The sequence below is a fragment of the Lepidochelys olivacea genome, assembly GCF_965140295.1.
Source record: "Lepidochelys olivacea isolate rLepOli2 genome assembly, chromosome: 13".
Classification (NCBI taxonomy): domain Eukaryota; kingdom Metazoa; phylum Chordata; order Testudines; family Cheloniidae; genus Lepidochelys; species Lepidochelys olivacea.
This window is the reverse complement of record NC_140423.1, coordinates 2,424,113-2,450,429: the sequence shown is the minus strand read 5'-3', so window position 1 is coordinate 2,450,429 and position 26,317 is coordinate 2,424,113. Positions and strand designations below refer to the sequence as shown.

At 50.1% G+C, this 26,317-nt stretch overlaps 1 protein-coding gene across 3 annotated transcripts; it reads left to right on the top strand.

The window, feature by feature from the left end:
- The first annotated feature begins 1,496 nt into the window (after positions 1–1,496).
- On the top strand, positions 1,497–25,379 carry HCK (HCK proto-oncogene, Src family tyrosine kinase). Of its 3 annotated transcripts, XM_084645200.1 has the most exons (15): positions 1,497–1,698; positions 2,612–2,666; positions 4,537–4,604; positions 10,024–10,141; positions 10,917–10,959; positions 11,770–11,869; positions 12,207–12,302; positions 13,177–13,280; positions 14,081–14,230; positions 15,066–15,218; positions 15,837–16,019; positions 16,663–16,739; positions 21,965–22,118; positions 22,467–22,598; positions 23,745–25,379. In XM_084645200.1, exons 4-15 carry the CDS (start codon positions 10,025–10,027, stop codon positions 23,945–23,947), a joined length of 1,512 nt encoding a protein of 503 aa, XP_084501326.1. In that variant the 5' UTR covers positions 1,497–1,698; positions 2,612–2,666; positions 4,537–4,604; position 10,024; the 3' UTR covers positions 23,948–25,379. The 3 variants fall into 3 exon arrangements, with proteins under 3 accessions (XP_084501326.1, XP_084501325.1, XP_084501327.1); XM_084645199.1 differs by lacking the exon at positions 4,537–4,604; XM_084645201.1 differs by lacking the exons at positions 1,497–1,698; positions 4,537–4,604 and adding an exon at positions 2,217–2,281.
- Positions 25,380–26,317: the final 938 nt, after the last annotated feature.

The window sequence follows — 26,317 nt, the reverse complement described above, 5'->3', positions numbered from 1 at the left end:
GAATGGTAACATTTTAAATCCACTTTCACAGATATCGGTGACAACACAGGGAGAAAGGCAATGGAAAGTCAAGCCCTGGATGATGGTCTTGCACAAAATGAACACCTTTGCCCAAGACTCTGGTGATAGTGGACTGACACAACAGTTTTGGGGTCGATATGGTGACACCCAGGAGCTTGGGCTCACCATGAGATTCACATCTGATATGGCCGCGAGAGTTGTGTGGACATTCTGATCAGAGTCAGAGTTGGGAAGAGGGGCCAAATCAGCTTAATTAAGTTAACAAAGGGACAGTGAGCAGCGGGGAGGAGACCCCTGCAAGAGTGAGCAGAGATATTTCTCTCCATTGTGTTTGCTTTGTGTAGTTACAATCCAAGGAAGCCCATGAGAATTCCTAGTACATCCATGCAAATTATATTGTGACTATGTCATAAATATGAAAATACGTTCTCTAAAGAACTGGTTACGGGGACAGCTTCTGCAGTGTGCTGATCCTGGCTAACTTCCAGGTCCAATTCACACCATAGGGCTTGGCTCCCTTTAGCTAGATGGGAGCTCAGGTTGGGAGCGGGACGTTATGACGTTCCCCAAGAAATCAGACAGGGACAGATGGGAAGGAGTTTCTCTTGTTCTGCATTTATTATTCTCTGATTCTGTGATTAGGAATGCCTCCAGCTCCAAACGAGCTCCCTGAGTATGGGCCTGGAGATGGTTTCTTCTTGGAATGGTTTGTGTGTGTGTGTTGCGTTAATAGCCAAAGTGAAGGCCACACGGAGCTGCCAAGTGTCATTCACTTGGGATTCATTTTTAAGGTAATTTTTAAAGCCTCCCACTGAACTCATTGAGGTTTGTAGAGCACAGCAAGCTCCTGAGATGATGGAAGCTAGAGAAGGGCAAAGTCTTGCCGGAACAGCGGGTGGTGTCATTGTTAGGGCGCTGCCGTATTTTCTTAAATCTCACTCAGGAGTTTTTTGTCTGAAATTTCTCTTATCAAAATCGTCACAGGGTGAGAGGCCTGCAGAGTCTGACACTGTGCCCTCCGCCTCCTCCCGCCAGCCTACCGTGCACCATGCCCTCTTCCCAGCATGACACAAATTCTCCCGCGGCTGCTCAGCCCTAGACATGAAGCTGTTACACTGGTTCTACCCCGAGGTCCTTCTATTGACTTCAGTGGCATTATACTGGCATAACTCTTGTATCAGGGAGCAGGGAGCCAGGCCCAGTGTCTTTGAGGGCTAGTGACAACCAGCTCCCCGAGGGGAAGGGGCCAAAGTCCACGGGAGAAGAACCAGAATCTTTGCTGGTAAGAGATGATGGCTGTAGGAACAGGGGCCCAGAGACAGAGACCGGTGGCTGGAATGGAATCGGAGTAGGAGGGTAGGGTCGGGTAGAACCATACAGGTGCGGAACTGACAAAGAGCAGGGTTAGAAGTCTGTGGGCGGGGCCTCAGTCGTGTGGGCGGGGCATGTGCTGGAGGGCTCAGAACCGGCTCCTGAGGGCGGGGGAATGGTTTGGGGTCCAGTTAGCAGCCGGTTCAGGGCAGAGCGGCCCCGGCCTGGCCGGGGAGCCGGTAGCCTGACTTCCTGGGACCCAGAGCCGGGTAGCAGGAAAGTGGCAGCTGCACCCCGGGGAGCGGGGAGACATGCAGCCAAGACAAGGGGGCTGAGCCCCAGGCGGACCCGCGGCTGCAAGCGCCGGTGAGATCGCGCGGCCGTCGGGGCCGGGGGGCGAGCTGGGGAGCCCGGGAGCCCGCCCCGGCGGGCGGCCAGCAGCGCTCGCTGGGGCCCGGGGAAGGAGCAGGGGGCTGGCCTCAGTGGGGAGGGGCCGGGGTCTGGGTTCGTCCCGGCCCCAGAGCCCGGGTACCACGCTCCGGAGTTGCCGTGGGGGGGACCCGGACAGGGCGCCCCGGCTGCGGTGCACGATCCCCGGCTCTACCAGCGAGCCCCCGGCTGGGCTGGGAGGTGCGTCCCGGTCCCACCCGCCGCGTGGGCGGCGGCTCGCTCTGCTGGGCGAGCTTTGCACGGCGTCCGGGGAGCCGGGTGCACCGCGGTGCGATGCCCTGTGGGCTGCAGGGGCTCCCCGGGCAGGCTGGGCTCCGCGCCCTGCACTGCTGAGCCCAGGGAACGTGGCTGCCAAAGTCACCCAAGTGTCTGGCCAGGCCGCGGTGCAGAGTCATCGCTGAATGTTTGGAAAGCGCTGTGGGGACGAAACGCAGCTCTGTGCGTGCCAAGCAGTTGAGTGGGAAGCTGTGGCTGGCTCCCAGCGCGGGTGTTTGCAAAGGTTAGTGGGGTAGGGACCGAGGGATTGCCAGAGCGGAGCAGGTAACGGCTGGTCTAACTTTATCCTGTCTCCACTCTTGACTAGTACCAGCTTCTTCAACGTAAGGTGCAAGCAATGGTTCAGGGCAATGATGGGATAACCTGTCCTCAGGGCAAGCTCCCATCTCATTCCCTTTAATCCGTTTAAGTAAAGATTGTGGCCGGGAATGTGCAGACACAGACACTGTCTATTTGGATGCCTGCAAATAGACCACCTGGAGTGTGTTGGAAGGTTATTTATGAATTCAAGAACTGAAGGTTGACTTTTCATAGCCTGTGGTCTTTTATTCAGGAACTGAAGGTAATTGCCAGGTTGCGGAGAAGGAACTGAAGTTATCAGCATTGAGGTATGGGGGTTTTTTTCCATGTGTGAAATAAAATAGTTGAAATGTTGACACATGGATTTAGGTCCCCTTAAAAATTGCTGATGTGTGTGCAACCCCTGAGAGTTAGGTACTGGCAACTCTTAATCATCTCCCCCCCCCCCACTTACAACCAGCTACACTCCTCCAGTGTGCAGTGCCCCAAATCTACAACTGGAGCTTGGCTTCCCACACTCTGAGGCGGGCAGTGTCGTTACATCACACGGGGTTTCTGTTATTGCTACAGGTCTGGGAATAATTTCGTCCTTGCTGGTGGAACTCCTGACTTCAGTTCAGTGACGCGACAATGAATTTGGCTCCAGCGTTTCACACGTTGTGGTGACTTTGAAAAATAAATGTTTTCTTTCCCTCTCCTCCTCCAGAAAGAAATGTAATTAGAACATATCTTCCTCTCAGACCCTCGCTCATGGTGAAGGCAGCGTCTCGGGCTGGAGCCAGAGCTGGACTTCCAGTACAATGACTATCAATTCCAGCAGTAATAGCTGTCCCAGACCCCGGCCTCTTCTTCACATAACCGTACAAAATTAAGCCCCAAATTTACAGCAGGGGTTCAGCCTGGCCTCCCTATTTGGAGGTAGAATTTGCATCTGAAAAACTGCACTCCAATTCCGCCCCCCAGGTTAGTGACTGTCATGTGCAGAAGTTAGCAGCTGGACAGCTAACTACAAGATCTGCAAGCCATCCATCTCCAAATATTTGCTCTCTCAATTTTGAGCCTGCAGAAAGTGGAGGCTGAGCTTTGGAAAATATAATGCTAACTCATAGTACTGAGTCATAACATCCCTGCTTCTAGATAGCAATATGGAGAATGGGCACCTTTAAATACCCCTCCATTTATTATGAAAATGGACACAGAGAAAAGTCACACCATGGTAAAATGAAGGGAAGGAAGCTCTCAGTCCAGTTCCTAATAGTTATATCTCGTCACAGAAGTGTTGTACTGAACAGGCCTGTGACCTGTTGGCTGAGCAGTGTATGGGGGAAGCTTGCATGGTACCTGCTCGCATGCTGGACCTGTCCTATGGGTAGAGGACTCCTTCCATCTCCAGGCCTGTTAATCTGGACCCTTTTGCTGACACTAAATGCACCCAAACATGTTGAGAGTGGAGATGAAAGAAAACAGTAAAGTAAAAATAGAGTCTCTAGTAAGCAGATTCCTAGCCCAGGGGTTTTCAATCTTTTCTCATTTGCTGACCCCTAAAACATTTCAAATGCAGGTGCGGAAGCCGTTGGAAATCTTAGACATAGTCTGTGGACCTGCAGGGGTCTGCGGACCACAGGTTGAAAACCACTGTCCTTTGGCTATCGGGAAGATGCCATCCATGCTACTACTGAGAGTTACAAAGCAAACATTTAGTACTTTCTAACTGCATAAAACTCACAGGGCCAAACCCACCGGTTGGGGTATCCCAAAAAGCTCTCACTGACTCCTTGAGTAAGGACTTCAGAAGCTGGCTTGCAGACACGCAGTCAGAATGAGCCATCGAGGCCGGGACTCTGCCCTGTGTTCTAAGTCCCTCTGCTGGGACTTTATTTTCCCTTTATAGAAAGCTGTTGCTGCTCAGGGCTTTGCCCGCAGCCCAGTGTAGGGGGCCCAAAGGGGTCTTCATAAAGATTGTGCCAAGTGTCTATCAGTCTGGTAGCTCCACCTGAGAAATGAGGTGCATGACAGCTCATTGGAGGGGGTCTTTGCAGCTCCTTGGTAGGAGACCTGTGTTACAAGGGAGCAGTGGAGGGGAGCATCTATTGCGGACGGGGGGCTGGAACAATTTCTATAGTGGGGGGTGCTGGTGATGGAAACCATGTATTTGGTGTTTGTTTTTCCACCTACAAGGTGCAGCAGCACCCCCAGTTCCAGCACCACTGATTGGAGAGGGGCACATTCTCCTGGATTCTGAGGAGGTTGGTACTGGCAGAGTAGAGGAGCCCTAGAACAGATTTTGGGGGGGGAGGGAGGAAGGGCCTGATTCTCTCTGCTGTTTGGAGAAATGCAGTTATATCTTTGGGCAGGCTACAAGGTTCCTTCCAAAATGAAGAACTGGTTTCAAACGTCTCTTAGTTTGCTGTTCACTGCCTCGCCTGCGGCTCAGGTACCAGCTCCATCCTGAGAGGTGCTGGGTGTCCTCAGCTCCTGCTGGGAGCCAAGGGAGTTCTTGCAGGATGGGGCCCAAGCTGTACTTCTCTCTTGGTGAAAGAACCCCCTGTCGCTTTGCTCACCACCTCCTGGTCTCCATCCTGGTGGGAGGGGTGCAGTGTGTGCTATCAGTTACGTGGCATCTCTTGCTTATGCTGTGGTTCTCTTCCCTTTCTGTCTGCAGCACCAAGCACTTCCTTTCTCTCGTTCTGAGTGAGGTCTCCACAGGACACCAGGAAGCTGCTCCTTCTCCGTCTCTGCTTCTTGTGGCCCGTTCACTGCTGACACTTTAAAGATTCACTGACCTTTCACAGGGAACTTTGAAAAGCCCAGCGTTTACAAAAGCTGGGTGAGGGATGGCAGCTGCCTAACTTAACTCAGTATGTAAAAGGATGACGAGGAACCCAGAAACTGGGTTGGAGAGGGTACCGTGGGGCAGAGCAAGAGACTAGAATGAGGAGTAATGGGGTGAGATTTAGAGAGATTAAGTTGAGAGTGTTAGGAATTGCTCCTTGGGGCAGTGGAATAGTCTCCCAAGGAACGTGGCGGACGCAAACTACAGACAGGGACAAAGCCCTAGAGAATGTGCAATTGGGGACAATCCCACATTGGCATCAGGAGGGACTGCATGATCTCATGGGTCTTTTCCATCTTGCTTCTGTGATTTTTCTCCAGAAGTCCTTCACCTCTGGCAAATTCAGATCAGATGATGGGCTCCCCCAACCTGCATTTCCCATCAAGCTCACACTGAACTCCCTCAGCCCTGGGAGTACTCCATGTACCTCCCCCCCCCCCGTTCACTCATTCCTTTTTTCTTTTAATTCCTTGTATGGTGTTTCACAGGTCACGGGAGGGAGGGGGAGGAGGGTCTGCACATAGGAGCAGATACTACATGTGCCAGTGTAAGGGATTTCTGTGTCTACGTTATAATTTGCCCTTAATGCCACCCCTTAGGCCAGGTGGCTGCTGTTCCTGTAATTCTCAGGGCCTCACTCACCAACGTGCCCGTATTGTTTTGTGTTGCTCTGGCAGTGCCATGGGCAGGGGTACGCTGGGAATCTTGTTCTGGGTGCATACGACATCTCCCAACAGAAGGAACTGCAATGGGCAGATATCGCCAGAGTAGCTGGCTGTTGGAGTGACTTTCTCCCTTCTGGCGTCTGTTTTTTTTCCAAAGCAATTGTCTACTGTTGTACTAATTTTGATGGAATAAATGGGCCCAGAGAGTCAAAGGTGTTTACATGATCCCGTCGCTGTACAATGCTGCACAGTTAAACATGGCTTGAGTGACCTCAGGCTGCTTAGCCCCAAGACAAACACACCATTAAAAATCTTTATAATCTTTCATTAAGGATACAGAAAAGCAGGGAAAACAAAGCATTTGACATGTAAAGTATTCAGTAATGTTTCATTTTAACAATATCCCTTGTTTCCATTAGCTGTAGAGAGTTTTCATAAGGAAACCCCCATCTGACAGCTGGTTTTTTGTTTAGCGATGGTGTTAAAGATGGTAATAACAGTCCTTTCTGGAAAAACAACAAGGGGTCCTTGTGGCACCTTAGAGACTAACAAATTTATTTGGGCACAAGTCTCTAAGGTGCCACAAGGACTCCTCGTTGTTTTTGCTGATACAGACTAACATGGCTACCACTGAGTCCTTTCTGGGGAAAAGAGCAACAGAGAGTTGAACTGGTCTGGAGCTGCTGCTGCTGCTGTTAAAGTCCGGCCCTGTTTCCTGTAAGATAAAACAAGACACACACACAAGAGTGGAGAGAACAGAACAGCAAAGACAGAAAATGCAACATCTGTCTCCGGTGCAGACTCATACTTGCGCTCTCATGGCTAGCGAACGCTGGCCCAGCACACAGGCTTAACAGCCACTTGGAGACCTGGCAAACTTGTACCAATGCCAGGCTGTTGAAGGCACTGCTTTTAGCTCTACTGGTCCCAGGCTCCCAGCAGTGTTGCAAAAGATGCAGTTGTCTTGGCTGGACTGAGCCAGACTCCCATTAAACAGAAGGCAAAAGGAGAGAGAGAGGAAGGAGAAGAAATAAAGTGGGGGAGGAAGAGGCCACAGGAGGGAGGGGTGGTAGCAGGAACCCAAGTCGCACATTCTGTGCTACAGGCCTAAAACAATAAATAAGTGCTCCAATACAGGGCAGCAGGAGGCCCTGGGAGGGAGCAGAGAGGATCTGGGGCTGGTGTGCTGCTCTCGGAGTGGCCCTGCCACCTGGCTCCCAACATGCCTGGGCTCCTGGTGGCTCCAGCCCCCTTGCTCCCCTTCTGGGGAGGGGAAAGGAGCTACCTAGCCGAGGACCAGCAGAAGTACCAGAATGCCATTCTGGCTCTTAAAGAAAAAAAACGGTGCTGGAACAGCCTTTGGGCCTGACGCGAGCAGTGCTCGCGTTCCAAGTGGTGGATGGGATTTAGTGGGAGCTGGGGGAGGTGGCAATGTCATTGGAGGATTCTGGGGTCCCAGGAGATTGTGAGGGTGGTAGCCAGGATGGTGCTTTCAGTCAGTCTACCCTTCTCATTTTGGTTCTCCCCAAAGTGTCTTTTTACAGCCCCCACAAGAGAGTGATTGGTGGAATAGCCCATCCCCTCGTTATTTTGTCCCCCAGTTAGGACTAATGTCTGATGCACTAGTTTTGGGCCATTGATTTCCTGTTCCGTTCTTCTCTTTACCAGTCATGACCTCAACACAGTGCTTGCATGGTGTCAGGAGACCTTTTTGTTAGAACTAATCTCCTGTTTGCACCGCTTCTGTTTACAGTCATTGTGACAGCTTAGAAACCTTCTCCCACTTTCCAACTATTGAGCTCACAGTTGGGGTAGACTTTAAGGCCAGAACAGACCATCGTGATCATCTAGTATGACCTCCTGCACATCGCAGGCCACAGACCCTCACCTCCCCACTTCTGTCACAGACCCCTGACCTCTGGCTGAGTCACTGAAGGCCTCAAATCATGGTTTAAAGACTTCAAGTTACAGAGAATCCACCATTTACTCTAGTTTAGTTTAAACTTGCAAGTGACCCGGGCCCCATGCTGCAGAGGAAAGGTCTCTGCCAATCTGAACTGGGGGGAAATTCCTTCCTCACCCCAAATATAGCCATCAGTTGGACCCTGAGCGTGTCAGCCAAGATCCAGCAGTCAGACACCTGGGAAAGAATTCTCTGTGGTAACTACGAGCCCTCCCCATCTAGTGCCCCATCTCCAGCCGTTGGGGGTATTTGCTACTAGCAGTCACGGATTGCCTGCAATGGCATGTGGCCCATCTCATCTTACCATCCCCACCATCATCTTATCAAGCTCAGTCTTATCACAAGTCAGGTTTTATGCCCCCACTGCTTCTTTGGGAAGGCTGTTCCAGAACGTCACTCCTGTGGTGATAGCCCTGCTAGACCCCAGTTATTACAGCACGACGCCTGGAAATCCTGACTTGTGGAAAGACCTTGCAGGTGGGAGCAGGACGGACATGAAACCTTAATGACATTTTACATTGAGGTTTTCTTTTTAAGCAAGCCCCCAGCCATTGGTTTCGATACAAATTTTAGATCCAACACCATTGCACAAATAGACCAATGCTGAGCCCTTGGCGTGAAAGTCCTTGAACTGTGGGGACATCTTGGCCTGCATCTGAATTCTGTGGCTCAGGTCCTATGTCTATTTAAAACACAGTTAATCAGCTACTCTACTGCCTCAAGCCTATGACTGCAGCCACAACGCGGCTGTCTTTGGTGAAATATGATTCAAAATAGCATGCAGTTCAAGTGAGATGAAGACTCTGAGCATACAGCAGTGAGCCTGGAGTAAGGCTGTACAGTCACGGGTATAGCTTGGACGAACAAGAGATAGGGAATACAGTTTTGACTTCCCCAGACTCTGAGGCCCAGAAAGTCCCATGCAGTTTGCTGAGCTGTGGAGTGGGAGAAGCAGGGTCAAGCCCAGGCACTGCTGCAAGGGGGATGCGTGTGGCAGAGCAGGTGACTTGCAGACTAATTTCCAGAGTGCTGAGCACCTGTTACTCTCGTGGGCGTTGGAGTGTTCATGAGATCAACCGTGTGCGTGTCCTTCCCTCCCACACGGGGTGCAGATTAACTAGTGTTTGGAGGGTACTTTGGCAACCACAAAGACTTTTTTTTTTCCTTAACAAGGATTATCATTATCTGGCCAAGTCCTACCACCCTCACTGAGGGGAACTTGCACTGAATTCAAAGGGCTGCATCTGCAGCGGTGCTGTGCGATTGCGATTCCCACTGAAAGCTGATGAGCACTGCGGCTGCTCAGTATCGCTCAGGATCTGGGCCGGTGGGGGTCTTGTCTGAGTAGAAGCCCTGGTGTTTGGCTTCTTGGTATCTCGGTCCCCAAAGGTCCTCCCAAGTGGGAATGCCAGTGGCCATGTCCGGGAGCACGCTGCTAGGGCTGTGATTGTGGCTGTTTGGGGAGTTGTCTCTCCGCCCTGCAAGCCAGGGTGTCCTCACTCCCTGCCTCCCCCACGCTGCCAGTGGTGCTGGCCTCCATATGCCATTTGTCACTTCTCCCCCAGCTGTCTCCGGGTGCCTCCTGTGCTCCCTTGGCATGGCATGCTCGGGCTGCAAGGCCCCCAATTCTCCTCCATCATGTCCTTCCTTCAGGCCCCTCTTCGCTGTGATGCCCTCGTGAGATTCACCAACTCAGACCTCTCTTTTCTCTGAATAAAACAAATTTAAAAACATCTCCTTGTTTCACCATGATGTTCTAGCCCTTCCTGAGTAACCACAATATCCTCCTGCTGAGACCCCTCACGCCTCCCCCTTCCTCTCTTTGAGTCCTGTCTAATGTTATTTTGTAAGCTCCTTGGGGTCAAGATTCCTTCCTTTTGGGGAAGTTTCTACCATGTCTTTGGGCTCCTTTGGAAGTAGTCATGATAATAATCCTGCTGTATTATGTAAGCCAACCGCGAACTGCCTGGGGTTAGGGAGGGATTTTCCTCTGGGCTGGTTTTTCTGTCATTGTTCCTTTTGGGGTTCCAGCACTTGGTACTGGCTGCTGCTGGTGACCGAGCAGGCTAGATGAGTGGGGGCCTAATAGGGTGTGCTGATGGCTATGTAGGCGTGAACATGGGTTTGTCAGTGTTAAAGTTATTTCCTTTCTGTGCAGCACTGAGCCAGAGAAACTATCTTTCTTTCTCTTCTTTCCACTGCAGGATGGGCTGTGTGAAATCCAAGGATGCCAGAGTGCATGGCAAGGACTTCAAAGCTGATTCTAGCCCTAATTTCCTGCAGCCCCACTATGTGAAAGACCCCACATCCACTAACAAGAAAGTAAGTGGGAATGTCAGTGGAAATTCCTTTCTGAACGCTAGGGAAGGTCCTGCTGCTGTTGTATTTACTGATGGGTCAAGACCAGGGGCAAAGGGAAATGAGGTGCAAGATCCAGCCATTAAAGGAGAGAAAAGGGAGCTATGGAATCTCTTTCCCCACCACCAGCCAATGTTTCTGTTTGGATTTGACCTAGGCAGTAGGATAACCTGCTCTTGGGGCATCTGGGACCAGCATACCAGAAGGAGTCTACTTGTCACTGTGCCTGTGGCTTGGGGGGTAATGCTGGTTTATTCTGGGTTGGGAATGCAAATGTATTGCAATCCTTCCCAGGGTCAGGCAAGAGGGTAAGCTGATGGAAATGAAGAAGCTAATGGAGAATGAAAAAGAGAGGAAGGGGTCAGAGAAGGAGGAAGACACTTGAGAGGGAGGAAGAGGAGGAGGAGGAGATGAAGGTCATGGTTCCACTAGAGGTCAGCAGTGAATGGGTTAAAGAGAGAATATAAATATTGCAGGAGCTCGTCATCCATAACGGGCTGTCCTGCTGGGGGTGATGGCTGTGGCTCCCCACAGGAGCGTGTGCTCCATCCCGCTGTCCATCCAGACTTTCATGGTGCAACTCCCAGCTCTGCTGAGCCCAGTCTCCCTGAGTATGTCCTTTCCACATGGTCTCCAGTGCCGTCCATGGCCCATCTCCATTCTGCAGGGGAGCGATTGGTCTGTGTGACGTCTGGGGACTTCATACTCTAACCGTTCCCCTCCCCGTCTTGCTTTCCAGAGCAATAACGCCTCCAGCACGACTCAGCCCCACACAGCGGATGGTATGTATAAAATATGGTCTGCAGGCAGCTGTGTTAGAGTGAGCGTAGGAGATGAATGTGAGCTGCAGGCTTCAGATCTGGTTCAAACTCCCCGAGAGCAGAGGATCTGTTCCGGTGCCCTGGTTGGACCCCTCCCTGATACGAGCTGTCTGAGTGTTGCGTGTAATACACCCGCCTTTCACCTTTGAGAACTTGGGTTCGGATTCCACTTGGGTCCTGGGTGCCAGCAACTGTAATAGGCTCAGTGTTGTGCCTCTGGATGCTCAGGCATATCCCAAGCTCATCAAAAACTCGAAAACAGACAGGTACATAAATCCTTATCCCCCCATGGGGCCTCCCCCAGGTCTGCAGTCCCTGCCCCTGCTGTGCACGAGTGTGTTTGTGTGTGGGGAGGGAAGGCACGAGTGTGTACGTTACTGTGAGGGAGACGAGCGCTTTGCTGTTGGCTTTGTGTTTTCTATTCGAGTGGAGGGGACTCCGCTGTTATAATGGGGTTGGCTGGGTGAATTCGGAAGGACCCACCAGAGGGGCCTGATCCTGGCTAGTCCGGGTTGGAATCCATCAGGGGAAACAGTGTGGGGTCAGCCAGGACTGAATGTGCATGGAAGCTGAATTCCCAGGGGCCACAGCCAGTCGCCCCTCCAGGTGAAGGATCCACTGAAATAATGGAAGGGTCCCCGTGACCTGTGGACAGAGAGGGGTGAGGGTGTCTTGTGTCTGAGTCAACTGCTTCCCCCCCACCCCACTACCTGTGCCCAGGAGAAGCTCTTCTGCCATTCTGAGGGACAGGGTGTGTGTTCCTCCCTGCAGGCTCCGATGACTACATCGTCCTGGCCCTGTATGACTATGAAGCGATACACAGTGACGACCTGAGCTTTCAAAAAGGAGACCAGCTGAAGGTCCTGGAGAAGTAAGTGCAGCCCCGGCTCCCTGGCTGCGGGAGTGGAAGGCATTGAGGCTCAATGAGTGATGGCGTAAGACTAGCCTGTTTTTCTTGAGCACCTGGCAGCTGGCTCTGTGGGTCCTGGGGAGCCTTGAAGGCTTATTCCCTGTGATTACTCTTCTCTAGGCTTCTGAGCCTGTAGAGTTTCCTCTGCTACAAGGCTGCCTCGCCTGGAGTGGCCTTAGAAGGTCATCAGAGATGCCTTAGAAGTGCTGCCTTTGGGGGTAGGGAGGACGGAAATGCACTTCAGACTCCCATTGCAATGTCGGGTGATGGGAGCAATGTCATGTCTGTCTCTCCTCAGGTCAGGAGAGTGGTGGAGAGCAAAGGCACTGACTGGGCAAGAAGGCTACATCCCTAGTAACTACGTTGCCCGGGTAAACTCCCTGGAGACAGAAGAGTGAGTCTGCCATTCATTTGGGTGGGGCAGGATCTCTGTGCAGGGATAACCTCAGAGATCCCTCTTTAGCTGAATAACCTGCACTCCGCTGCCCATCGTGTCTGCCGTTCGCTGCCTTTTCGGGCGTAACCTTCCCATTTCTGTTCTGCTGATCTTCTGCTTCTGCTTGCTGCATCTCCAGGAAGGTTAAACTCTTCTCCTGCCTAGAGACAGACCTGGGGCTGGCCACCAGAGTCTCTGCTTCCCACTTCCCCACAGACTCCTTCTCCTCCTTCACGGGAACCATAAGCTTTCCCTGCCCTTCCCCATACACCCCAGAGAATGAGTTGCCCTAATTCTGCCCTGGTCTCTCTCCACCACGCACTCCTTTAGGGGGCTGGGAATGCCCGGAGTGCCGAAGGGATGGTTAAATGTGGGCTCCAGCCCCCCAACCCTTTGTGGCCCTGACCTGGCTGTTCAGAGTCCAGAGGAGAAAGTGAGGCCAGGGGGAGAGATCACCCAGGAAGCCTCCTTCCTGTTCCTGTGTGCCAGGGAGATCCATTTGAAAGGCATGACATAGACGCCATGGTGAGTCCCCAAAGCATAGGTAATGGGGGGTTGGGTCTTTGCAGCCCAGTGATGGAGACATGGGAGCTGTAACTGCCATGTCACATGAATGACCCTGACAAAGCAGTGCTGTGTTGTAGAAACACCATGGCAAAGCAGGCTGCTTGTCCAGCAGTCTCCCCTGACTCACCGTCACCCTCAGCTTGAGTCTGTCCTGGAAAGGCTTAAGTGGGCAGAGTTTCAGGAATGTCTGAGAAGCAGAAAGCCTGGGAACCCACCTGCGTGCTCAGCGCAGGGGGCAGGGGTCAGCTCTGGTTTCACCCTACAGGTGGTTTTTCAAAGGAGTCAGCCGGAAAGATGCAGAGCGTCACCTCCTCGCTCCGGGGAATATGATTGGGTCCTTCATGATCCGGGACAGCGAGACAACCCGAGGTAATGAAGGGGGCAGAAGAGGGGGTGCTGCCCCTTGTGGAATTGAAGGCCTCTGCTGTTTGGGACAGGGCAGGAGGAGGTTGGGTGGGGGTGGGTGATCCTGATCCAGACAAAGCAGCAGTTATCAGGCAGGGAATGAACAACGGTCTGAAAGTTCCCCCTTGCCAGTCCCTCTCTGCGCTGGGTGTCTAACTCGATTCCTCTTGCTACCAGAACATAGGGTTAGTTCTGCTAATGTATCGCTGTCACCCACAATGTTGCAAAATAACCTAATCCATGTGGGAGAGGTAGGCTTGCAGGAAATGACCCCATTTGACACGCCCCTTGAGGTTAGGAGGAGCGGATGATCGGGGAGGGCAGAGTTTATCCGCTTCTCAGCTCAGTGCTTCAATAAACAAGCCCATTGCAAACTCTTCCTTGTGTAGGGGGTTGAGTGTCAGCCTAGAAATCCCACCGCCATGCTTCTGGAAATCCCTACAACAGACAAAGGGATGTGGGCACTTAGGGGAGAAGGGAGGAGCGGTTAGCAGAGCTACTTTCCCTTGGGCATTGCTGCAGGCTGTTGAACTAGCTGCCCTTGGCAGCAATGAGCTGGGTTGCATGGTGAGGAGGTCGCTGTGGCATGGGCAGTCCACACTAGGAGGCAGTGGTGTCGTGGAGGGGAGCTCAGGCTGGCATTACGGGGGTAACCTGTGCAAGTGTGGAAGCACTACAGAACAAGGAGCCTGTAGCTACCCACTTTCAACAGGGCCTGCCAGTACCCCTGGAGTCTCCATTTGCATGTCTGTCTCTTGAATCAGGGAGCTACTCCTTGTCTGTGAGAGACTTTGATTCCCAAAATGGAGACACAGTGAAGCACTATAAGATCCGGACGTTGGACAGCGGTGGCTTCTACATCTCCCCTCGGAACAGCTTTGCCACGCTCCAGGATCTGGTCAGCCACTATCAGAGTGAGTCCTATGTCACCCGTGCTGGGTCCTTCACAGAGAAAGTGCTGCTCATACACGCTGCTGCCCCCGGGCTGCCTTGCTATCGCCATGGGTGGGCGGCTTCCCTGGAGCCTTGTCTCTCTGCAGCATCTCCTCGCTCCTGCTACCTCTTTCCCTCTCTCTGCCCGTCAGGGCTCCGTTCCTGGTTTCTTTCCTTCGTTTTAGGGGCTGTCTATCAGTTATGGATTCTTCTACCTCTAGGTTACTGCTTTGAATCCAGCCCTGGTCATTGGTGCCTGCAAATTGTTCATGCTTGACAGCCGGTTGGATGCTCTAGGACATAAGTTTGCTGGCTGTAGTCCAGTTCTTAGCAGCAGGCGTCCACATCCCCAAACTACCCCCATACCTAGCAATCTGCACACAGGAGCAGAGGCTTGGAGAGCAGCACCGTCGGAAACTTCCCCACACTCCAGAAGTGGCTTGTGCTCCCCGGACTCCAAAATCCCAGGATGCCGGGCACTGTGGGGAAGCTTCCTGACCTATTCCTACTTAGTGCATAGGGGGGACTTCACACTGGAGGTCACATGCCATACGGATGAACGTTTATCCCATTAAAGCAAAACCAGTCCTTAGGGCTGGACTGAATGGCATTATTTATGTGGCCGGCTGCTATGTGAGTCGTGAAATTCTGCGTGTGGTGAAAACCCCTGCATCTACACTGGCCCTTATGCTATTACTAGCCTGAGAGGAGCCGCTCGCCTGCTGAAACGCTGGCACAGAGCTTTGTAGCCCGGTCTCATCCTGCCTGGCAGAAAAGACTGATCCTGATTGGTAGATCTTGTTCCTCTTTTTTCAGACCAAAGTGATGGGTTGTGCCAGAAGCTCACTTTCCCCTGTGCTGCGCCAAAGCCACAGAAACCCTGGGAGAAAGATGCCTGGGAAATCCCCCGGGAATCCCTGAAGCTGGAGAAGAAGCTGGGAGCTGGGCAATTTGGAGAAGTCTGGATGGGTAAGAGCAAGGATTGGGGGTCAAGGGGAAAGGGAAGACAGAAGAGGTAATGATGAAGGGGCTCTGAAGGCAAGAGGTGAGGGATATAGTAGGCAATGAGAAAGGGAGGCCACTGGAAGGAGGCAGGTAAATAACTGATCTCTCCAGCTGCAGAGAAGGGAGGATTTGAATAATTGGATATATGAAACCAAATTTTGCTTTTCTTTCTCCTATGATTTGCCTCTCAGGGCTGGGCCAGGTGCAGGTGGAAGAGCACTGAAGGATATGTCTAGCCACCAGCCTTCATGTAGCAATTGTGTCCATACAAACCAGGGTCGTGCCTGTGAAATCGAATGATCTCCCAGGGCAGAGAAGCCTCGGTGCAAATTGAGAGGGGTTGAGTCACTGTGGGCGGAGGAAGAGAGATGAGCAGCCTCAGGGGTGCTAGCACGTGCATCAGGTTCCTGAGCTGTAACTAGAACAGGCCTGATCTGTGACTGCAGAGTGGGACAGGGCCATGGCCACTGGAAGAGAGGAAGCCCTGTACAGTTTTGCTCTCAAAGCAGCTAGTGATGTCAGCAGCCCCAGGCTGGTTGGGAATGGCCTTGAAGCATCCTAGTGTCCTCTTATCCCTTCCAGCCACCTACAACAAACACACCAAAGTAGCGGTGAAGACCATGAAGCCAGGGAGCATGTCAGTGGAAGCTTTCCTGGCAGAAGCAAACCTAATGAAGAGCCTGCAGCATGACAAGCTGGTGAAGCTGCACGCGGTGGTGACCAAGGAAGAGCCTATCTACATCATCACTGAATTCATGGAGAAAGGTAACTTCCCCCCCAGCTGACCTGCCTCTGGGGCAGAGGGAGAGGTGGAGCCCCGAGTACACTAATACCAGGTGGTAACACTGTTCAGGGCCCTCCTGGGGGTAGGCGAGGTATGCTCCTTGGCAGCTCCAGGCAGACACGGTTTGCCCGTACCCCTCCACACATGCTGTCCCTCAGTCTGGGAGGAGTGCATTGCCCACGTGCAGTTGGCCAGAATACGGTTCATGGCTGGAAGTATGTGATAACAGTTGTTGCCAGGAAAGAGGGAAGGTGCATGGGAAATGACAGGAAGAGAACAAAGAAAAAGGCAAGAAGCATGAGAAACCCATGGAGTCGAGCTAGCGCTCCTCCTCCCCCCAGACTAACCCCACTCCACGGGCATGCAGAAAGGAGGCAGGAGACACATCTCGCGGATCAGAGCATGAGATGTCCCATCTTCTGCCTGAATCCTTCTGGCTGCAGCACTGAGGATGTGCAGGATTGAGAAATTGCTCCTGGGAGGCTGGTTCTGTAGTTTCCCCTCTGCGTTTCCCTGAGCAGACGTGGGCAGTGCGCTAAGTTTGCAGGCTATGACCCAGGGGCTTGGCGACGGACAGAACATGCTGGCCAGGCCCTGACCACTTTCCTGTCATGCCCTTTGCAGGCAGTTTGCTGGATTTCCTGAAAAGCGATGAAGGCAACAAGCAGCCTCTCCCGAAGCTGATTGATTTCTCTGCCCAGGTGAGGAAAGAGCACAGTGAGGGCATAAGGGGGGCCAGAGAAACTTCTGCTCCTACTTTGGGCATGAGCCACGGAGGAGGAATGGAGTTGTGCTCAGTGGCCAGTGGTGAGAGAGAAGCCAGGCCAGCTTGAGCTGAAGGTCTTTGTGCTAAGGCCTCAAGTTCCTGCAGCAATTGACCTTTTGGGGTCAAAACAACTGGTCTCTTGGCATGTTTGTGAGCCCTGTGTGAGCTGAAGAGGCCAGACTGCAGACTGGGGTAGTTACAGAGCAGAAGGGCCCTTGACCTCAAAGGCAATGTGGTCTAGAGTACTGAGCATGGGACTGAGTACCAAGAACCCTGGAGTGCCACTTAACTCAGTGTGACCTTGAGAAAGTCCCTGAACTCGAGGCCTGCCTCTTCTCTTGCTGAGGGCAGTGTAAAGTACTGAAGTGTAAGTGAGATGAGGGCCAGGCTGCCTGTCTAGCTGAGTTTGCCTGTCTTTAAAAGGCAAAGAGCAATACTTCCTTACCTCCATCGGGGGTGTGAGTTGGAACAGCTGAGTGTTTGGGAAGCGATTGGGAGGCATAAAAGGCCAAATTGTGTTACTGGAAGGAAGAGTGTTAGATTCAAAAGCTGAAACAATCAGGAGAAATATTTGGCCTGTAGGTCGTTACCTGCTGTGAGCAAACCCCTGCCTGGGATGTTCCTTCCTGGTAAAAGCTGATGATGAGGGAGGGGGTAGAGACCAGCTAGGTTCTGTGAAGAATCCAACTCTTCAGGATCTAACAATGGAGAGTTGTCAGCCTGATTTGAATATGCAAATAGGCCTCGTACGCCCCAGAAAAACGTGCAGGTGTTGGGGAGGACCTGGTGCTTTTTCTGCTTTGGGAGAGGAAACATGGAAATAATCCAGTGAGTTTCCTTTCCCTGCGCCGTCTCTGATGCGTTGGTGTTCTCACTCTGCTCTCTGGAACAACTGGCCACTTGTTCACAACTGTCCCTGGGCCCCACAGTACAGCTGTGCGACGCTTAGGAGAAGCAGGTGTGTGGTGGTGGCTGAAGGGGAAATAGTTTGTTCTCTGATGATTAAACCCTTAACTAGAGAATTTGGCAGTGGCAGTTAGAGGTCTGGGGACTGTGCAGCTGGTTAGTGTTGTAAAGGATCCGGTTGGTCAGCTATCTGGCAGGGAACCAGTCCCAGCTTTTCTCATGTCATGATCTGGAGGTGTCTGTGTCTATTAAAAAAAAAAAAAAGGAGGACTTGTGGCACCTTAGAGACTAACAAATTAGTCCTCCTTTTCTTTTTGCAGATACAGACTAACACGGCTGCTACTCTGAAATGTGTCTATTAAGGCCCTTGGTTTTATGCTCTAGTGGCCACAGAATTTACTACAGATTCTGGTGACTTTTCTTTGTGGGAGTCTAGATGGGGAAAAAGAAAAGGACTAGTGGCACCTTAGAGACTAACCAATTTGAGCATAAGCTTTCGTGAGCTACAGCTCACTTCATCGGATGCATAAAAGTGAAAAATGCAGTGCAGATGTTTTTATACACACAGAACATGAAAAAAATGAGTGTTATCATACACACTGTAAGGAGAGCGATCACTTAAGATGAGCTATTACCAGCAGGAGAGCGGGACGGGGGAGAATGTTTTCATTTTATTTCTGGTCACCCAGACTTGCTCTCTCCTGTCTCCAGGATACAACAATTATGGCCGAAGTCAGCTAATTGCCAGGTGTGTAACTCAAAGAGGAGCAGCAGAAATAACTCTGTGTATTGGTGATCTGGTTTACAAGCCACAGGCCACCTGGTGGCTCCATCTCTGACACCTTTCTGCCAGACACCACAGTACTCAGGCAGGGCCATGCAGCTTTCCAGTCAGGGCATTCTTTACTCAGTCAAAAATTCATGCTTTGAACCACCAGGCACTTTCTCCAGCTCCCCAAGGCTCCAACTGTTTTCCACTTTACCCCATGTTGGGAAACCATTTTAAACATGAGACTAGTGTAGTCTTGGGCAAGGCTCCTGGAAGGGGGCATAATGAACATTTGCTCCATACACCCTGCCTGGCACAAGTGTGTTAGCAGAAGCCATGTCTAAAAGTAGTTTCCTAGCAGAGGGGAAAGTGGGTTGACAATAAGCCTAAGGAAAGTAAAAGATTTCACAGGAGTTCAGAGTGCTCCCTGAAAATAGCTTTTGAAATAACATTTTCAGTACCAGATCTTCAGAGAAGTTGGATGTGCAGTTGTGCATCTAATCTGAGTGTGAAGTGAACTGATTGTGTATCCAAATGTATTATTATTTCTCTTTCAATAGCAGCTAGAAGCGCCAGCCAAGGTAACGGTCCCAGGGTCGTGGGCACAGTACATATACACAGGCCAGGTTTACACTACTAAATTTTGCCAGCATAGCTATGTCAGTCAGGCGTGTTAAAAAGCCGCACCCCTTCTCCAGCATAGCTGTCAGTAAAACCCCCATGTAAACGCAGCTATGCTGACAGAAGAGTGTTTCTCTCAGCATAGCTAATGTGCTTCAGGGAGGTGGTGGTGTTATGCTGGAAGAAAAACCACCTTCTGTCAGCATGCACTGTGTCTACGCAAGGAAGTTCTGCCGTGCAGCTATGCTGGTATAGCTGTATCAGCAAAGTCTCTGAAGTGCAGACTCGCCCCTGGTAAGGACTTGTTTGCACTTCAGATGATACAGTGACACAGCTGCTCTGCTGTAACACTTCAGCGTAGACACTAACTATACTGACGGAAGGATTCTCTAGTTAGTATAGGGACTCCACCTCCCTGAGAGGTGATAGTAGATTGGTCGATGGAGGAATTCTTCCATCGACCTAGTACTGTCTATAGAGGGACTTAGGTCAGCATAACTACACTGGGCAGGGGATTTTTCACACCCTTGACTGACTTAGTTAAACAGACCTAATTTTCTAGTGCAGACCAGGGCTTTTGGACTGTGTCTGAGGCCTGGAGAGATTACCCTCGAAATGACAAGCTAAAGGTGGGAGGGGCAGAGATATGACATAGCTTGCATAAAGTCATGCCCAAGCTGATGGCAAAGCTGGGAATAGAACCCAGGTCTCCTAGTTCAGTCCCTATCCACTAGGACTAGCGCAGTGATTCTCAAACTTTTCTTTTTGCGGACCACTTGAAAATAGCTGAGGGTCTCGGTGGACCACTCAATGATCTTTCCAAATGTTGTTTGTACTGTTAGCTAACTATTGGAAAGCGCTTTGGATAAAAGCGTTATATAAAAAAAGTCATAATAATTAAAAAAATGTTGTTCTACAAATAAAAGCACACAACTCATATTTTAATATCCGTAGTCTTACCTTTCTAATGTGATGGATGTGCCCTCTCTCCCCCGCCATGGCAGCCCCCGAGCTGGGGCTGGGAAGGAGGGGGGTCTCTCCCCCGCCACAGAGCGGAGGCTGGGAAGGAGGACCGTGTCCCTGGAAGCCGCAGCCCTGGAGCTGGGGAAAGTCACTTCTTTCTCTGACCACCACCCTGCACATCCCAAATTCCCCCCACTCCCTCTTCTCATACCACTGCCCCCTCCCACCTACTCCGAAGGCCACTACCTCACCTTACATGTGTCTTCTCCAGGGTCCAGGCACCCAATTAGTGGAGCCACGCCTGTGCGGCTCCACTAATTAGGTGGGTGGCCCTTTATGCTCTCGTGTGTGGCCGCCCAGGCGCGCACCTTAGAGGGAACTATCCGTGGACCACCTGAATGGAGCTTGCGGACCACTGGTGGTCTGCGGACCACAGTTTGAGAACCTCTGTACTAGAGCACGCTGCCTCAGGTAAATGCCTATGCAAATTAGATATGCACTTGTGCACGTCATTTTCCTGGCTCTCAGAGCCTTCACAAGGGGCCTAGCTAGAACCTTTAATGTATTAAATGTATTTAATGTAATAACCTTTAGTATTTCCTCCAGCTTTCCCAGAGACAGGCAGCAATACATGCAAATAGCTCCTGGGCAGCTGGGTGAGCAGCACGTTTGCACATTCAGAATGAGTAACTGTGGGTGCAAACAGGTTCCTGAGTGTGAAATTACCTCTTGTGTCTGTGGCACTTGTTTTTTGCATAGACAGCACAGGTGCAAGTATTTGAAAGTTTAGGCCCCCAAATTCTATGGGCCAGATTCTCCACAGGGGTAAGCAAGTGCAGTATGCATACTTCATCCCCATGGATTCTTTCCTTTCCAGCTCCATAGTCTATTCCTAGTGTCCCATTCTCTGTAGCCGCCTGCTCCCATTGCTCTGTCTGAGTGCCTCTTGATGAGCGTTCTGTGTTGTTTGAGGCGAGTGCCATCTACTGGGCTCTCCCCATATGAGCATGGTCAGATAACAAGGGAGTGTTATTTAGATGTAATATTCAGTGCTACTATGGGCAAGTCTGAATTTAAAATTCCCACTCTCCAGTTAGACATCTCGGGCACCACATCCACTGAACTCCATGGGAGAGATGTCTGAGGGAGAACTGTGCTCATATATGTTTAGGCTCTGGGAAAGTTGCTCTCAGTTCTATGGAGTTTCTCCATCCTAATGGGAGATCTGTATATGTTCTCACTTACATTCTTCTTCATGTACTGGGGCGGGGTGGGTCAGCAGAGATGGTTCCACGTGTGCAGTTATAGTGAGATTTGGAAAAAGATTATCGCTGAGGCAGCTTAAAAGCAGACATGAGCCTAGTATAGTCCCACAGGTCTTGATAGTAGAGTTGAGGGCCTGTGGCAGCAGATTTGGGTTATGATGATGTGCGCACTAGCTCGTGTGTGAGTGCTGGCAAATTCATGGATGTTTGTGTGAGTCCATGTGCATGACGGTTGGTGAACAGGTTATATCCCAGCTTCCAGTTCATGGAAATTTGCAAAGTCTGGTTCTGATACTTCAATTCATCAGCTACTGTCCTCTGCCATCTCCCCACAATGCGTGTAAGTGGTGCATAAGCCTCATGTTGACCCTGTGCAGAGGGCTGAATGCCACCCAGAATCCTGGTCTTTGCCTTCATTGATCCCCTGTCTTGAAGCTCAATGAACAACCCTTTCCTTAGGGGACAGGGATTTAGTCTGTCACCACAGTTCTTCCCAGAGAGAGAGGATTCACTGCGCACTCATTGTTCTAGTCCTTGATTTCCAGGTGCTTGTTAATGATCAGCTAATGTCTTTCATGGTGCCCATGGATAAGGTCTGTTTCTGTGGCTCACAAACACTTTCTCCCCTTTCTAAAGGTTGCGGAAGGAATGGCTTTCATTGAGCAGAGAAACTACATCCACAGGGACTTGAGAGCTGCCAATATCCTGGTGTCAGCCACCCTGGTGTGCAAGATTGCAGATTTTGGACTGGCCAGAATCATTGAGGATAACGAGTACACGGCCCGGGAAGGTAGAGAGAGCTGCTGTGGATGCCATGCACAAATGCTGCTTGCATAACCTAATAGGCATGACAAAATGCACATGGACGGCCAAATTCAGAGGTGATGTGTAAGATGGTGTAACTTAGACTCCCTTAGGCCTTCTTACACCTACCTACCCATGTACACGGGAGTCTGAGTTGGCGTAATTTGCATGTCGAGGACATGTGGAAGAAGTTACCACATAGGTTAATGTAACATGGAGGCTACTTAACTTGCATCTCCATACATCCTTCTGTTAGTTACTTATCTTGCTATGTGCCTCACTTCTGACCGCTTGGCATGTGAGTTACACCTGACAATTTTGATCTATTTGCCAGGTGCCAAGTTTCCCATTAAATGGACTTCACCAGAAGCCATCAATTTTGGATCTTTCACTATAAAATCAGACGTCTGGTCCTTTGGAATCCTCCTGATGGAGATAGTTACCTATGGGCGGACCCCATACCCAGGTAGGAAGTTGAAATGTCTCCATATGCTATTCTTGGCTTGTCCATATAATCTACTTCTAGCTGAAGTTAGAACGGTATCAGGGAAGGAAGGGTGCCTTGAGAACTTTGAACCACAAAAGCTGGGGAGCAGCATCTGAAGACAGGGTCATGAGCACAGAGTTCCAGGTGACAAAGCCTTGGAACAAGAAGTAAAAGGCAGAGTACCCTGGGCATGGTGTGGTCACATCTCTGACCAACATGTATTATTCATTCATCCACGTTTGCTGTTTGGGCAGGTACCAGCCCAGACTGGATGGTGTGAAAGATTGAAACCCAGCTGGTGCTCTTAATTTAACCTTGATTACTCACTGTTTATAGCCTAAAAATACACTCCAGTTGAAATTGGCAGACATCAAAGTGCACAGAGCCCAAAGCAGCAGCCCCAGTTTTAGAGACTGAGAAAGGGCCATGAAATTAAGGTCTGTAGTTTCAAAGGTGTCCACTAAACTTAGGTGATTCCACTTCTGGGCACCCAGCTTGAAACACGGCTTGATTTCAGAGATGCTTAGCACCACTGACTGTGGATGGTCAGCACCTTTGAAATTCAGGGCCAACGCCAGGTGCTTCAGAGGGAATGAACAGAACATGTGATCCTCAAGTGATCCATCCCCTGTTGCCCATTCTCAGCTTCTGGCAAACGGAGGCTAGGGACACCATGGATGGACCTGTCCTTCATGAACTTATCTGGTTCTTTTTTGAACCCTGTTATAGTTTTGGCTTTCACAGCATCCCCTGGCAACAAGTTCCAAAAGTTGACTGTGTGTTGTATTAAGAAATAATTACCTTTTGTTTGTTTTTAAACTTGCTGCCTATTAAATGAAGAGTATGGTATTTATTTTTGGAGTGTTACGCAGAACTGGACTTCATAATTGATCTCTCTTATTGGGATAAAAAATGATTATGTTAATACTGCTTTGAATGTCATTGTCTCTGATTGCTGTACCTTTCCCAGGTAGTGGTATAGGGGCTTATCCCCACCCCCTCTTCCTGTGTTTTCTTCCTGTCCCTGTGTCTGGGGATCACACTTCCTAAAGGGATTGTTAAAAATCAAAATGAAAACACCTGTTTTAATACTCGGTTTCCCTCCTGTCTATTGTTGTGTTATAGGGATGTCTAACCCAGAAGTGATCCGTGCCCTGGAGCGTGGATACCGAATGCCGCGCACAGAAAACTGCCCAGAAGAGCTGTATGACATAATGATGAGATGCTGGAAGACCAAACCAGAAGATCGTCCTACCTTTGAGTACACACAGAGTGTTCTGGAGGATTTCTTTACTGCAACAGAGAGCCAGTACCAGCATCAGCCTTAATGTAGAAAATCCAGGGACAGCAATGAATATCCATAACTGTGCATACTATAGTACCTGTAATATACACACCCAGTCTGTTCTTCTCCTGTCCCATCCCTCCCTTAGTATTCCTTTATACATATTGCCCACTTCCATCAGCCTCTTCTTAGATACCAAAGATTTCCTGACACTGACTTGATTGAAGTTGAGAGGCAGAATGCAGTAGCATTACATTTCAGCCTCCTTGGGCTGTGAACTCCCTGGATAAGCTAAACACTGTTAGCCCTTGTTAGTATTTAGGTGTGAGACTGCTATGGAAAGTCCATTGCTGCAGAAAGTCTTCAGCAGATGGCTCCATTCCCTTTAAATCCATATAGAACTATTTCCCTAGCATAGTTCAAGAAGGGACTGTGATGTAGAAGGTGCCATCTTTCCAATGAGAGAGAAAACTGTGGGCTTGACTCTCTAAAGATCCCATGATGCTTGTTTGCTTTATGCAGATAGGATAACAGAGCAAATTACATTATGAATAACTACATTCTGACTAAAATCTCCCCATGCAGTTTCAAATGAATATAGTTTTCACTCCTCATCACAGTCATGTGTTGGAGTTGTGTACTGTTAAACAGCTGCTGGATTTCACCCTAGAAGTGGTCGCTTGTAAAGTGATTTGTAAAAGGCTTTAGGATCTCTGGATGAAAGGTGCCATGTAAAGCCTCTTTCAAACCCATTTCTCTTTTGTGATGGTTTCCTGCATGGATCTGATCTGCATCTTCTTGTGGGTGAACTATTGGCAAGTGCATTAACTAAACTAGATATTGAGCTCCTTGGAGCAGGAACCTCATCTTTTTACAAGACACGTAAAATGCCTTGCACATATATGGTAGTTTATAAATAACAGACATTGGCCTGATTTCCCCTCCCCACCCCCCACCCCCAGTTGCTCTGGCATAACAACAGCAGAATTTTGATTTTTCAACTCTTTTCTTGAGCTGTTTCTGCAGGTTTTATAGTGGCACCTTTGTGATTGTCTGAGAATTACAGGAGTGTTTCCTAAAAAACATGTTAGGAACACGATGCTCAGGACTGATATATTCTCCTGCATTTTACAATGTAGAGTAGGTGGCACTGGAAATCTGAAGAGAAAGTAGTTAACTTCAGTGATTCCATCCAATTTGTTTCTCTGGGCAGGGGAGGATAGCACAATTTGCAGTTTAATAACTTGCATTTCTATGAAGGAACCCTGCATTTCTTGCACACTTATTTCAGGTTTTTAGTATTTAAAGATAGATTATGGTGGGGGGGGGGAGTGGAAGGGGTGGCAGGAGTGAGGATAAAGATTTTTGACATGTTTAAGTCTCTCTTTTTCCTAATGAATTTTTGAGATAGTTAGGTGACTTTCCCCTTAACAGGAGAGAGACAGTGGAGGATGTGCTTCTATCTCAGCTTTGATTTTCAGTCAATAATTATTAAAACATTTTGCATTGTTTGTGGCTTTCTTTTAACATTGTATATGTGGAGCAGGTCCTCAAGGAATCAATTCTGAAGCACTTAGAGGAGAGGAAAGTGATCAGGAACAGTCAGCATGGATTCACCAAGGGCAAGTCATGCCTGACTAATCTAATTGCCTTCTATGACGAGATAACTGGTTCTGTGGATGACGGGAAAGTAGTGGACATGTTATTCCTTGACTTTAGCAAAGCTTTTGACACGGTCTCCCACGGTATTCTAGCCAGCAAGTTAAGGTAGTATGGGCTGAATGAATGGACTATAAGGTGGATAGAAAGCTGACTAGATTGTCGGGCTCAACGGGTAGTGATCAATGGCTCCATGTCTAGTTGGCAGCTGGTATCAAGTGGAGTGCCCCAAGGGTCGGTCCTGGGGCCGGTTTTGTTCAATATCTTCATAAATGATCTGGAGGATGGTGTGGATTGCACCCTCAGCAAGTTTGCAGACGACACTAAACTGGGAGGAGAGGTAGATACGCTGGAGGGTAGGGATAGGATACAGAGGTACATAGACAAATTAAAGGATTAGGCCAAAAGAAATCTGATGAGGTTCAACAAGGACAAGTGCAGAGTCCTGCACTTAGGACGGAAGAATCCCATGCACCGCTACAGACTAGGGACCGAATGGCTAGGCAGCAGTTGTGCAGAAAAGGACCTAGGGGTTACAGTGGACCAGAAGCTGGATATGAGTCAACAGTGTGCCCTTGTTGCCAAGAAGGCCAGTGGCATTTTGGGATGTATAAGTAGGGGCATTGCCAGCAGATCGAGGGACGTGATTGTTCCCCTCTATTCGACATTGATGAGGCCTCATCTGGAGTACTGTGTCCAATTTTGGGCCCTACACTACAAGAAAGATGTGAAAAAATTGGAAAACGTCCAGTGG

Coding starts and splice junctions, on each gene's coding strand:
- HCK (XM_084645199.1), top strand. CDS start 10,025: ATGGGCTGTGTGAAATCCAAGGATGCCAGAGTGCATGGCAAGGACTTC. Junction 16,020..16,662: donor CACTGAATTCATGGAGAAAG/GTAACTTCCCCC, acceptor TGCCCTTTGCAG/GCAGTTTGCTGGATTTCCTG. Junction 22,599..23,744: donor TGGGCGGACCCCATACCCAG/GTAGGAAGTTGA, acceptor GTTGTGTTATAG/GGATGTCTAACCCAGAAGTG.